The 13,599-nt window shown below is 45.3% G+C and overlaps 1 protein-coding gene across 2 annotated transcripts; it reads left to right on the top strand.

Moving 5' to 3' along the window:
* Positions 1 to 5,934: 5,934 nt before the first annotated feature.
* Positions 5,935 to 13,599, top strand: RBM4 (RNA binding motif protein 4). Of its 2 annotated transcripts, XM_067748210.1 has the most exons (4): positions 5,935 to 6,137; positions 7,242 to 7,665; positions 10,808 to 11,495; positions 13,183 to 13,599. In XM_067748210.1, exons 2-3 carry the CDS (start codon positions 7,254 to 7,256, stop codon positions 11,485 to 11,487), a joined length of 1,092 nt encoding a protein of 363 aa, XP_067604311.1. In that variant the 5' UTR covers positions 5,935 to 6,137; positions 7,242 to 7,253; the 3' UTR covers positions 11,488 to 11,495; positions 13,183 to 13,599. The 2 variants fall into 2 exon arrangements, with proteins under 2 accessions (XP_067604311.1, XP_067604312.1); XM_067748211.1 differs by lacking the exon at positions 10,808 to 11,495 and having other exon boundaries at positions 5,939 to 6,137.

Below are 13,599 nucleotides of genomic sequence, written 5' to 3'. Positions count from 1 at the left end.
GTGAGGTGCAAGCGTAACCAAATAGGGGTGCTGGGATAGGCTGAGGAATTGATTGTTTATACTTTCATTCTGGGACTAGGGGTTCAGAGGACCTGGGCACAAAATAAGACAATTCCAGCCATGGACAAGACAGAGGCTTGGGCTTTATGATGGGTGAATGAAAGACTGGTTGGGTAGGGTGGTGACAGGAAACTGACATTCCTTTGGGAAAGGGGGCTTTATAAATTTGATTTGGGAGTCTGTTGGGGCAGGGTGGTTTTGGGGTGTGTGTGTATCAGTCAAATGGAGTTCAGGTGGGTTCTCTTCTGCTTCCTTCACTGGTTTCTTGTGAACTTCCCTGTGACAGAGTAGTTTGCCCCAGGTGTTCTCTTTCCTCTGCCCAGTGGGCAAAAGCATATGTTTTTTGTTTAACTGTGAGCTCCTATTTGTGGATGCAAACTGGGGGTAATCTCAGGGGTACTGAGGCCATAGTGCTCTTCCTTACTTTTCTTTCTTCTCACTTCTTTGCCTTCAGGTGCTTTGCTGCTCCTTTTCATTTGTTTGCAGGACTGTGAGGAGGGCGAATTTGATAGGTTTTTTGTCACTTTTCTGCAGTGAGGGTGGGGTAATCTCAGGGCCAAGCTAACAGGCTTAGCTCTGGTTATTTCCCTGGAAAATCAAGGGTTGGTTAATTGTAGTGCTGTGATGTGGCCTGCGTATTTGTAATTACTTCTTTGTCAGTGGCTTTCTGTCATCTTTCTCTCCAGTGAGGGTTCTGCCACTGTCCCAATCCCATGGTTCCTATGAAACCATTAGTACATGGTTCCTAATGTGCTCTCAGGGCCAGTGCTGATATTTCTTTATTGCAGCCCAAGTTCTTCAGGCTGACCTGGCCTAGATGATCACTCTGCTTATTATCTTTAGGTCCTGATGCCCTTGTTGCCTCCGCTGCCAGGCTTCTCATTTAAGCTAGAAGGAGCTAAAGCTAAATCATTTGTCATTTTCCTCTTTCTTGCAGATTGTTTTAAAATTCCCTCCCTCTGTAAATTATGCCACCTGTGTTAATCCTATAGCCCACTCTTCATACTTTGCTTTTTGTGGATTTCTGATTTCCAGGGTCCTATAACTCGGAGACGGTTGGGTTGAGTGAATGGGAGGATAGACATTTAATGTGTGTTTTGGGAGAGGTGGGTGGGAATATGCGCTCCCAGTGTCCTTCAGATCTTTGCTCTTCTGATCTATCACCTCTATAACTTGACCTTCATTGGAGAAGCTTTAGATGGTTTATTCCTGGAACAAGACTATGTAAAGGCTTCTCCCCTCTACAGCCTCTTCTCTCCTGCGGTTTGGACCTTGTTTCAGATTCTGTCTGGGGTAGGCCTGGGGCCCCATCCCTTGTGCTGGAGGTAACGGGACTATCACTGAGTGGTCAGCCTCCATGGGTAGGCTGCCTTTCTAGTCATGCCCATCAGTTAAGCTCTGCCAAAGTCTGTGCGCAGACTGTTGGTTCTGCAGTCATTTTGTCCTATCAAGCCAAGTAAGTTGACTATAATGTGGGATGACTAAGGCCATAATGAAACTTAATTTCCTAGATTTATGGACTAGTATGTAATGTAATAGGAGTTTGGGTGATAAAAAAGATAAGATGGATATGATAGGTGGAAAATTCTTATTCACCTAAATTCTATAGGAACCTTTAAAAAGATCATAAAGGGTAGAATCTAGTTTTCCAGGAAGAAAAATTTATTAATAAATGATTTCAAGTCTAGCTGTAAATCATTAGAAACATTGTGTGTCTGTAGTGCTGGAAATAGTGTTCAGGTAGCTGAGCCCTTGGGCTGACCTTGGGAAATCGATAGTGGGGGTGGGTGCAGGACCTACCTCGATGAACTAGTTACAGTTAATAAGCAATGCTGGGGAAGTGACAGGTAAGGAAGGAGAGGATGGGGCAGCCCCACTAGAGAAAACTGTGGAGATGGAATTTGTTTGATTTGAAAACTGACTTGGCACAGAGAGAATTACTGAGGGTACTGGCTCTAAAATCAGGCTTCCCAAGTTTGAATCCCGGTTCTGCCACTTAATCTGGGTGATCTTGGACATGTCAGGAATTCTACCTAAGTTTTTTCATCTGTAAGATAGGGAAAATAGTAACATCTATTTAACACATGCTAAGCATTGTTAAAAGTGCTTTTCATATATTTCATTTTACCTTCATTGCAACTCAGATGTATTAGGTACTTTTTTTTTTTTTTTGCGGTACGCGGGCCTCTCACTGTTGTGGCCTCTCCCGTTGCGGAGCACAGGCTCTGGATGCGCAGGCTCAGCGGCCATGGCTCACGGGCCTAGCTGCTCCGCGGCATGTGGGATCTTCCCGGACCGGGGCACGAACCCGTGTCCCCTGCATCAGGAGGCGGACTCTCAACCACTGCGCCACCAGGGAAGCCTGTATTAGGTACTTTTAAACCTATTTTGGAAATTGAGGCTGTAGGTTAAGTAACTTCTGAAGATCACATGGCTAGAAAGTAGTGGATCAAGGAATTGAACCAGCCATTTTGGAGCAAATAACATGTAGCAAGTGTAGCGCCTCATATATAGTCACTGCTCATTAAATGCTAGCCATCTCAGAAATAAGAAGTTAGAACATTCTGGGGAGATTGGGACTGTGTAGGGTAGCACACAGCTGAGCAAAGGACTTTGGGTGTAGGTGTGAGTACAGCACGTATGAGTAACAGTGAAGAAGGGGGATTTCTGTAATGAGTGGTACCTAGGTGTGATGTAGGCCACTGGACCATACCAGTTTTGGCCACCTCCAGTGTCAGACAACACTGTTGTGTCCTGAGGGTCAGATTCCCCTAGGTATGGAGAAGAAAGGTACGGAGTAGGGGCCCTGCACAGACATTAAGGGGAGGCTTAGAGTGTGTAGTTGGCAGTGGGATTGGAGGCTTAGGAAGCTTGCTGACTGGCCTAGTGGCTCCCTCTGAACATCCTTGGAGATTACTGGTTTTTAATTTGAGCCCTTATTATACCAGTAACTCATTTCTGGATTAGGAGCCAGAGTTATTAGGTATATAAGTTGTATACATTCCTAAGAGTGTGAAAGGGTTTGAAACAAATAGATTGCTTATTCACATTTGAGTGGTCTACACTGACAACAGTGTTTCCCTCTGAATTTGGATTTGTTCCTCATTTCCCTTTCAAGAGTCCAGGCTCCAGCCTCTTTCATCTCTTCAAGATGTGGAGCCAGAACATACTTAAGCTTGGCTCTGACAGAAAGGCTAGATGACTTTGGACAAGTTGCTTTATCTTTTAATTTAGAGGCTTGGTAACCTGATCAGAAGAATCACCAAAGTGGCCGTTTTCAGTGTTCCAGACAAAGTGCTTTTAAAACATCCGATTCTCTGTAGTTGGTGTGGTAAGGTAGAGGGTTTGGACCAGATATCCTTAATTTAAAAACCTTTAATTTTTAAGTATTTTGGTAAAATACAGTTGGGTAAATGAACATCAGTATGGAGACACTGGAGCTACAAATCTCCCTACCTAAAGCTTCATTTTGCAGCATTTGTGAAACGTAATCCTGGTGATCAGAAGCTGTAGCATAAGTTACCCCTGGCTTTTGGGCTTTTTATGTTTGAGGGAGACTGGAAAGTATACTAGGTGATAAGAGCAAAAGGGCTTGTTTTTAGTACTAAGTGTCCATGTTCTTAAGCTGATACTGACTGCAAATCCAAAGTCATTTCTCTCCTCTTGGTTATCAAGGTTTTAACTCATGCTTTATCTATTTGTTAAGTTAGTCAACAAATATTTGAGTGCTTACCACGTGCCAGGGGCAGTTTTAGTTTTAACACAGGGTAATAGACAACAAGAAAAGGTCCTTGCCCCTGTAGAACAAGTATTTGCTGGGGGCAGGGGCTGGGAGGGAGTAAGAAAATGAACGAATAGGATTTCAAGTGGTGGTAAGTATTTGGAAAAACAACATGGAGTCATGGGATAGAGTTCCAAGGTGTAGCGTTGGAGTGGGGGGCTGTGTTTAGATGGGGTGGCCAGCGAAGGACCTGGAGAAAGAACATTTCAGTCTGAATGAGCTTGGGACAAAGGGGCCAGTGTGCTGGAGCATAGTTGGGGTGGGGTGTGTTAGGGATGGGGGTGGGAGAATTGTTACAGAGATTGGGAGATTCTGGCAACAACCAGATTGGGTAGTGTGAATTGAAACTTTTCCAGTTGCCGTTGGTTTTAATTTAAAAAGCAGGGGAATGATTTAATGTGGTTTACTCAGTTGGATGAGCTTGCAAAATGAAACAAATATAACTGGACCTAGAGGGCTTTCAGAAGGTAAACCAAGAATAATTAGATCAGGGGGTGGGTGTGGGTGGTGGTCTGCAAACTGGCCTGAACTGTGATCCCGAGAAGATTTCTATTCCCAGTTTTTCCCCTTTGGACTTGGAGAGATTCCTAGTTTCATAGAGTAAGCTGATCTCATATGCTTTGGTATTTTGGAAGAAAGTTTTATCTCCAAGGCTATTAGGACAAAAATTTTGGAAGATCAAACAAAGGAGCTGAAAGGATTTCTATACCAGATGTGTTTCCGAACCTGCGCACAAGGAGTTGTGACCACCTCCCGATGCAGGGCCCCTCCAGAGGGCACACTTGCAGCTAACATGCAGTTGGTTTTCTTCATCACTGATCCTTTGGCCTTTATTCAGAGCCGCAGTGTCAGCATCAGGATCCACAATGAAAACGGACCAAGATTAGTGACCACTACATTTGTCAATGTGACATTTTTAGATTCCTGCCTTTTCCCACCCTAGAATAAATTATTGACCAATTCCCCACCGTTTGATTTCTGAGTCACGTCAGGTTTTAAAATCTACTTCCATAACTTTGACTTCACCTTTCTCTTTATGATCCCCACCCCTTTTGGGGGGGCTGCTTTGAACGGTAGTGTGTTCTGCTTTTGTCATCTTCACTTCCTGATGATCCCTTTCCTCAGTGCTTTTATCATGTTTTAAGTTCTTCCATCCCCCTTTTTAAACTCCCTCTTCAAAAGCTGCCTTGCTTGTTCAGTGAATTATGGGATTATGTGAAGAAGCCGAAGGATGATAAAAAAATGTGAGGAGGGAAGCCGGACCCTCTGGAGAATGCTGTTTTGATTGTATTTTGCTTATAGCTGGTTGTGACTTAGGCTCTTCCCTCTAAGGTCGGTTCTAGGAGTTTAAACCTACAGCTCTGGCTGATGGCGCCCAATAAAATAAAACAAAAAACTTTGCTGCTCTAGTTTTTTCTCAGGGCGGGGTGGGGGTGTATGCGTAATCTCCACGGTCACACAGAGAACCCTTTTCTTCATCTTGGACCCCGGGAGGCTGGTTCCTCCAAGGAACTTGTCTCCTCGGCGCCTCCTGAGAAATGCAGCCGTCAACCAAGCCGACGTCGGGGCCTTTATACCCTAATTGAAGCTGAGCCCATTAACCGTTTTCAGAGTTCCTTTCACCACCTATGAAAGTAGTTTCAATGTGGGGGTAGCTCCGGGACTCCCAGGGCGCCAGTGCGGATTCTTGGCCAAAGGAGGAGGTTGGTTTCTTCAGGTGGGAAGCTTTGCTATTTTTCTTACCTGGCTTCTGGGTCTGCGTAAGCTACCGCCCGCAGCACCCTGGCTGCGAGAGGGATGGCGTTTGGGAGATTAGAGGGAGAAGTGTGGAGTAGAAGGCAAAATGGAGCGCACGTGGAGTGGCGAAATGTGGAAGCTTAACAAAGTTGGCGCCATGAAGCTGAAGACCGCCACACCGGATCCCTAGCTCGCTCCGCCTAATGGCGGGCGGAACCCCGCCAGCGAAGCCCACGTTGGTAGTTCCTCCCTCACGCCGACCTTCCATCCAATCAGTGACCTCGGTTTGTCGAGAGAGGTGCTCATTGGCTTTCGTATAGACTCTGTGGGGTTACTGACGTTTCCACCTCTTCCAGGCCTCAGGTAATTGGCGTTCGTGGTAACCAATCAGGAAGAGGATCTACGGGAACGCCTGCCTTTTATTTTATTGAACGGCCAATCCGGTGGTAGGTTCACCTCCCCCTCTCTACCCAGAGTCACTGCTGCAGCAGCCGCCATTTTAGCGTTTTGTCAGAAGCGTCCGCGCCGCGAGGAAGAGCCCCTGCTGCTTTTCGTGCGGGTGAGAGACTCCGAGCCCCTTCACTGTCTTTTTTTTGCCCTGTTAAATCTCACGACTTGGGCTTTAGGGGTATCCTAGGGTGGTCCTGGCCTCCGCACTCGTCACTGAGAGCCGACCTCGGTGCTCGGCGTTGCGCGGTAAGCCTCAAGCAGCCCTTCCCCCACGACCTCCCCCGAGAATACCTTGCTTTTTCCCCACCTTGCCCTCTATCCGACTTTGCTGGGCTTACTGCCTCGAGGCTTTTACCGAGATAACCGCTTTTCCGTTAGACTTAGGAATTACAACCCCGTTTCGAAAATTTTTGAAGCCCCGAGACACTGTCGTCTGGCCGTTGAGGTTCAAGGCCCCTTCTCTGGCCATGCATTTCTCCAATTCTCCAGGAGCTCGTAGGACGGCACCCCGAGAGAGGCGTTCCCCGCTCCAGCACTTCCTGTACTCTCCGAACGCCTCGCTATCCAGCTTAAGTCACGGGTTCACTGCTTCCAAAGGAAACCCTAAAATGTAGCTATTATAAGGTCCTTTTTTCAGGAAATGGCTAATTCGGTTACGAGAGGAAGAGCCAGTTCATAATTTCAGTCTGTCCAGCCAGCCAAGTAGTTAGACCTTTGTTTTCTATCTTTTTTTGTTTTTGGCGGCGGAGCCGCCGCGTGGCTTGCGGGATATTAGTTCCCCGACCAGGGATTGAACCCGGGCCCTCAGCAGTGAAAGCGTGGAGTCCTAACCGGACCTCCAGGGAATTTGCTGTCTATTTAGTAGGTAGAAAGCCCAGTACCCCTGGGGCTGCATTTATGCCCCGCTTTCATTTGCGTTTCCGTTTGAAACTATTCAGCTCTTACCAAACCCTTTGTGTTTGCTAAGGATCTGTGTCACAGATGCTTTCTCCTTTCTGTAGGTTCTATAGCTGGAATTGTAGCGGGCCTCCTTATTCCTACTTCCCTTTGATTATTATCTGGGGGTGTGCGTGTGCGTGTGGGGCGTCTGAGAGGGGGGAAAACTGGAAATATTTGCCAGACCCAAAGGAGATGGCAGTATTGTTTTTTTTTTTTGTTTTAACTGACATGGGCCTGAGGTCTTTTGTTAGAAATTTCATTTTTTTTCGCCCAGGCTGTGTCCGAGATGGTGAAGCTGTTCATTGGAAACCTGCCCCGGGAGGCCACAGAGCAGGAGATCCGCTCACTCTTCGAGCAGTATGGGAAGGTGCTGGAGTGTGACATCATTAAGAACTACGGCTTTGTGCACATAGAGGACAAGACAGCGGCCGAGGATGCCATACGCAACCTGCACCACTACAAGCTGCACGGGGTGAACATCAACGTGGAAGCCAGCAAGAATAAGAGCAAAACATCCACAAAGTTGCATGTAGGCAACATCAGTCCTACTTGTACCAACAAGGAGCTTCGGGCCAAGTTTGAGGAGTATGGTCCAGTCATCGAATGTGACATCGTGAAAGATTATGCCTTTGTACACATGGAGCGGGCAGAGGATGCAGTGGAGGCCATCAGGGGCCTTGACAACACAGAGTTTCAAGGTGAACCACCCTCTTTGGGAAGAGGGCTGAACACAAGGTTTTGTGTAGAAAATAGGCTGGATAGGAGGGGTCTGGGATAGAGAGAGAGATACAGCTGTTGGTTGGCTGATTGTGAGGATTAAGTGTGGGTGATGGGCTTAAATGGAGAATGCATGGGATTTAGAGGCTTTACCTTAGGCAAATCAAGTTTGGGAGAAGAACCACTTGGCATTAGTTTGGAACCCCTAGGCTTTTTTGCCTATTAGTGCAGAAATCCCTTCCTCTGAAGATTTATTCAGTTTTGTCTTTTTTGCGGGGTGGGGGGGTAGTAGAGCACCTAACAGTGTTTCACTCTGAAATTTATTGCCTCAGCACCCCATGTGTTATTTTGTATGTGGAAGGACCTGGCAAAAGCTGGCTTAAGCCACATGTTTAGGAGCAAAATATCTGTGAAGCTCCCCCACCTCATCCCAATTCATGGCTTCTCAGTAAATATAATTTGTCGTTAAACAAGTCTTGAGAGAACTAGTGTCTTTAAATTGTTATAGCTCTTACCGCTTTTCTGTTACGCTTGCACCAAGAGGTTCGGTTTGGAGGACGAGGACACTCTAGAACTGAAGGCTAATTTCAGGAGTTTCTGAGGAGAAGGTATTGGGATTTGGGGGGCGATAATGGCAAAGCCGTTTCACTGGTTTGAGGAGTGAGCTCTAACATCCTTGGTGATTAGAGTACTTAGATGGGTGTTAACCTTGGAGCCTTGACTAGATTAATAGTGTGCCTGGAAGGCAGCATGAATGATGCTGTGGATAGACATTTTGTTTTCTTGGTTTAAGATCTAAGCTCCTGTGGCAAGGGTGGCAGTTGTGAAGGGGGTGGTAACCATGGTGAGTTGCTAACTCTACTCTTCGTCCACCCACTTTGGGTTCCCAGTGTCAAAGCCAGAAAAGAGCCTTTCCCCTTCAGTGTAACTACTTCTAAATTATGGAGTATTCCCACAACTCCTTGTTAACATTTTTAATCTATATTCCAACCTTTTTCAGCCCGAACAAGGTAGTAGCTGCTGCTTCTCCTGAGCACTTCTCTTGTTAAGAGTCATTTCGGCTATCTTTGATGTTTACTTAAACTGGACCTTCTTAGACCTGGAAGTCTGATCATCATTTCTTCCAAGTTAATGGTGCCCTGTGTTATGGGTATTGCTGTGCATTATTAAAGAAAAATGTCACAGGTCTCTCAGGTCTGGTTTTCCATTTTTAATTGGTAAGTTGAGAATTATTTTGTGTCAACAACTTAATTGGGAGGAAAGGCTGCTCTGGTGGAGGGTTTATGATATCTAATTTTTGGATACTCTTCTACACTTTAACCAAGTCATAGAAGAGGTGGTGGTGTCTCCTTGTAACAGTTAACACATGTAAGGGAAGGGTATTGTGAACTGATACAGGACACATCATACTTAGAGCATAACTCTTGGTATCTGAAGTCTAGGCTCTCTGAGGTTTAGTTGTTTTTGCTCTGTTTTCCTTACTGTTAGTCATTCTCTTTAGCATTGTCTAGTACAGTTTTGTATGTACATAGAGTAGCAGTATTTATTATGATGGTCTTTTTCCCTTTCAGTTTCTCAGTGTTGGGGATATTCTTTTTATTGTTTGCCCATTTAAGGAACATCCATTTTAGATATTTTTAAAGACTTAGCTGCTTTTTCTGACTTTGGAATTTTTTCTGGCAAATCTTTAGGTCAGGACATTTATTAATGACCTTTATGTCTTGAAGAGACATGGTTGGTTCCTCGGTTGCCCTTATTTTCTCTGGTTTTGTTAGGTGCCAAAGTGGCCACTTGGACAAATAATGAGGGACATGGGTTAGCACTTAAAGCACTTAAGTACTTAGTTGTACATCTTAGCTTTTCACTGGCAGCCTACACTTATCAGATAAAATGTTTGAACCGGGACTTTTTTTTTTGATATTTTGGTCCTTCCCTTTTCCCTTTTTTAGTCTTCTAGAACCTAACTTTAATTTTGTAGATGAAATTGTATATTTACCATTTTCTATAACGTTACTTGAGTAGATGACCTATCTGTTAACTCCCCTGGTTCTAAGCATTCACTTCTTCGCCATCTGCATGCTTGGGTGCATGATAGCCATTTGTATTGGAAAGGTTTTGCTGGAGTTTTGCTTACATTAAAATGGTAGATCATGTTAGGTGGAAACTGCTCCTGTGAAAAGGTTTAAAATTTAAACTTTTTCATTTCCAGAATACAAATTGTAATTTTCAGCAAAAACTAGTATCAAGTGCATGTTCTTAGGATCTTAGATCTCTAAAGGAGAAAAAGTACTTTAATCTTGCGCTAACATGAACAGTTTGATACACTAACATTATTGGTCATTCTCCACTTTTTTCATCCCCTCTTTTCTTCCACATTTTTCATAATACTCTTTCTGAAAATTCAGGCATCTTGTGAACTGCCTGACCTGTTTTGTTTGACCCCCTGTTATAAGGGGTCACTAAATATTGTAAAGGATCCCTGTTAGAATGAATATCAGAACTAACAATTTAAAGGACCCAGTTTAGGGGCAAGGCAGTCCTTCAACTCGTATTTCACCCCTCTTCCCCCATTCATGAGTGTTTTTCCCAAAAGTCTTGAAACTTGCCTACCGCACTCAGCCACGGATCAAGTCTGGATTACTGTCAATGGTAACTTTAGAGTCCTATTCTATTCTCTTTGATTTTGGGGCGGTATGGGGGACTGACCTTTGCATTCTCCTGCTTACTGAATTCAGGAGTCTTAATAGTGAAGATTGGAGGTGTCAGAATGTTGTGGAGCACTATTATTGTGGTTTCTTTTGACATTGGGCCACTGTTCAGAGTAGTTTTTGTCCACAGTTACTTGGCAAAGGATGAAATGCCTATTTTTGAGCTAGAGTAGTTTCTTTCTTAAGCGTTAAACTGGTGTTAGAGCTGAAACATTTCTTCCTTTAATTGATCTTTGCCTGAAATCAGGTCATTATACTGAATTTATACTGGACCTTTTAAAAATATCTTAAAAATGGCAATGAATCCTGCATTAGAGTTGTCTAGGTAAAGCCATTGCTATGACCAGTGTCTGGGGTAGGGGCTGGGGCTATGACTAAGAGTGATAGCAACCCTTCTTGCGTCTGTTTCTTCAAGGCAAACGAATGCACGTGCAGTTGTCCACCAGCCGGCTTAGGACTGCGCCCGGGATGGGAGACCAGAGCGGCTGCTATCGGTGCGGGAAAGAGGGGCACTGGTCCAAAGAGTGTCCGGTAGATCGTTCGGGCCGAGTGGCAGACTTTACCGAGCAATATAATGAGCAATATGGAGCAGTGCGTACACCTTACGCCATGAGCTATGGGGATTCATTGTATTACAACAACGCGTACGGAGCGCTCGATGCCTACTACAAGCGCTGCCGTGCTGCCCGGTCCTATGAGGCAGTGGCTGCTGCAGCTGCCTCTGCGTATAATTACGCAGAGCAGACCCTGTCCCAGCTGCCACAAGTCCAGAATACAGCCATGGCCAGTCACCTCACCTCCACCTCTCTCGATCCCTACGATAGACACCTGTTGCCGACTTCAGGAGCTGCTGCTGCTACAGCTGCTGCTGCTGCAGCAGCCGCTGCTGCTGTTACTGCAGCTTCCACTTCATATTACGGGCGCGATCGGAGCCCCCTGCGTCGCGGCCCAGTCCCCACTGTTGGAGAGGGCTACGGTTACGGGCATGAGAGTGAGTTGTCCCAAGCTTCGGCGGCCGCGCGGAATTCCCTGTACGACATGGCCCGGTATGAGCGGGAGCAGTATGCGGATCGGGCGCGGTATTCAGCCTTTTAAAGCTTGAGGTGAGAGCGGTGGGGTGTCCCTTGTTCTGGTTTTGCCATCCCTCCTGCAGCCTAAAGGCTCCAGTTAGGCTGCCCTGCTTGCTTGCTTTTGCAGGGTTAGGGTAAGGTTGCTAATGGTTCAGAGGATAGGGAGAAGTCCTAACTATTTTGTGAAATATATAAACATCCTTATCCCTCATGGCTGTTTTTCCAGGGCTCCTAGTCCTGGGAGTCAATCTGATTCCATTTGTGCCTGGAAAAGCAAACAGTGGTGTGATGAATCTTGGGTCACACCTGTGTGCTGTAATTGAACCAAACCTGGAAACCAGACATTCAGACCCAGGTGTGCCGTTTCTCAGAGCCTTCGTTGAAATTCCTAGGTGTGTGACATTACTAAGGTCTGCAAGGTTCCTGTTCTGCTTCATGCTGTGTGAAAGGTCTGATGGTAAGTTGGGGCAGAGAGGAGTAGAAAAAGATATCTTTCAACTTATAAAGTTGATTTCAGCAAGGAGTCTGGGGCATAGACTCAAATTCAACTTCTCTGGTCAGTTCACATTCATTCCCTGAGCTGAATAGAATGCCTACCCCATTGCTTTATCTTTGAATCTGTCCTGTAAGAGCCCATTTACTTTGTTCAGTTTTGTTTTTAAACTGTCCCCACGGTATTAGATTTGACATTCTCTCCACTTCTTTAAGGTACATAATAACGTAAATATGTACGCACCCTGTTAATTCTACTCTTCTTCAGTAATATTGAAATCCAAGGTTGGGAGCTTTGCCTTAAGCACGTCACTCCCTTCATCTTCCCACCAGCTATGAGCATTTAACACTCTTCAACCACCAGCTCTACCTTGAGTCCTCTGGCTTTTTCCTATACATTTTGAGCCTCATGATCCATTTGGCTCTACTTGAGTGTATTCTCTTCTGATGCTTGCCAGCTTTGGGCTCTAGGTGTTTGAGACTGCTGTTGTATTAAAGGGTGTTTCACAACACCCTTTGTCTTGAGTAGCTCCCATTGTGTCCCAGACATTACCATTGATCTGTAATCCTGTAGTAACAGGGTGGGTGATACTGTCATCTTTTCCATTAGGGCAGAAGGTATGTGACTTGCCCAGGGTTATTGGATAGGAGATCACTGATAGGGCTGGAGAAGAAACTTGAGTGACCTGATGTGTAGCTTACACATGCCCTCCAGTACGTTCTTTTATTTTCTTCCCTAGTCAGAGTTGGACGCCCTCAGGTGTTACAGCTTGTTCAGTTAATGCCACTTTTTCCTAGACCTTAAACGATTTTTAACTTGTAACTCCAAGATTCAAACATACTTTTTACTGTGGAGAGCTAAGAGCTAATTGGAACCTCTCCCTTTTTCCTGCTCTCCAGTGACAGTTTGTAAATGTGGAATTGCCTTCTCTGAGGAATGCTAATGTGCTAACATCAAGAGAAATGCAATGTCTGTCTACTCTCGTGAAAGAAAATTTGCTATTTCGTTTAGAGAAAGGCTAGTCTGGGATTGCTTGAGCCTTCCCAGTTACTGTCTGGCCTTCAAGCTCTTTTCACTTTTAGAGATTATTATTATACTATGGATGGATACAAGTAAACTTAAAAGGAGTGTCAAGTTACCGTACTTTGTAAAGATGTTCTTTGAAGTGTAAGTGGGAAAGCCCTTGTGAGCTTTGCTGTAAAGCCCCTGTATTGTGCTCTCTTTCAGGTGGGATGTGTGTGGGCTGAAATTCCGAGCTGCAGTTGTGCATGAGAATACACCCTTCGTGGTACCCCATCTCCGGGACGTTCTCAGCTCTGTGCGTTCAGTCCCCCAGGAACCGTGGACCTTAATTTACCTTGTTAAGTTCAGACCACCTCTTCTTTCCTCTCTCCTGCCCATTTCCGTGTTCTTTCTGTCCTTCAATACTTCTGTAGCTTCCCATCATGTTCTGTTCTCCCAGCAGGTCTCATTGTGTGCAGAAACTGGTTGGGGGTTGTACTGTATCCCCACCTCCTGCTTCCAGTGGGTGTTGTGAGAGTGTCACTGCTTCTGAGTCTTTTTGACCTAAAGGCTTATGGCAGGTAGACACATAGCGTTGGATCACTTTTTTCTTTCCGGTGAAATAAATGGTTTTTCAACTTA

Source organism: Pseudorca crassidens, chromosome 9 (genome assembly GCF_039906515.1).
Source record: "Pseudorca crassidens isolate mPseCra1 chromosome 9, mPseCra1.hap1, whole genome shotgun sequence".
NCBI lineage: Eukaryota > Metazoa > Chordata > Mammalia > Artiodactyla > Delphinidae > Pseudorca > Pseudorca crassidens.
The sequence above is the reverse complement of the archived record's forward strand: the minus strand, read 5'-3'. Positions and strand labels throughout refer to the sequence as shown.

Excerpts from the sequence above, each read along its gene's own strand:
- RBM4 (XM_067748210.1), top strand. The coding sequence starts at position 7,254 with ATGGTGAAGCTGTTCATTGGAAACCTGCCCCGGGAGGCCACAGAGCAG. Across the intron at positions 7,666-10,807 it reads TGACAACACAGAGTTTCAAG|GCAAACGAATGCACGTGCAG; the intron begins GTGAACCACCCT and ends TGTTTCTTCAAG.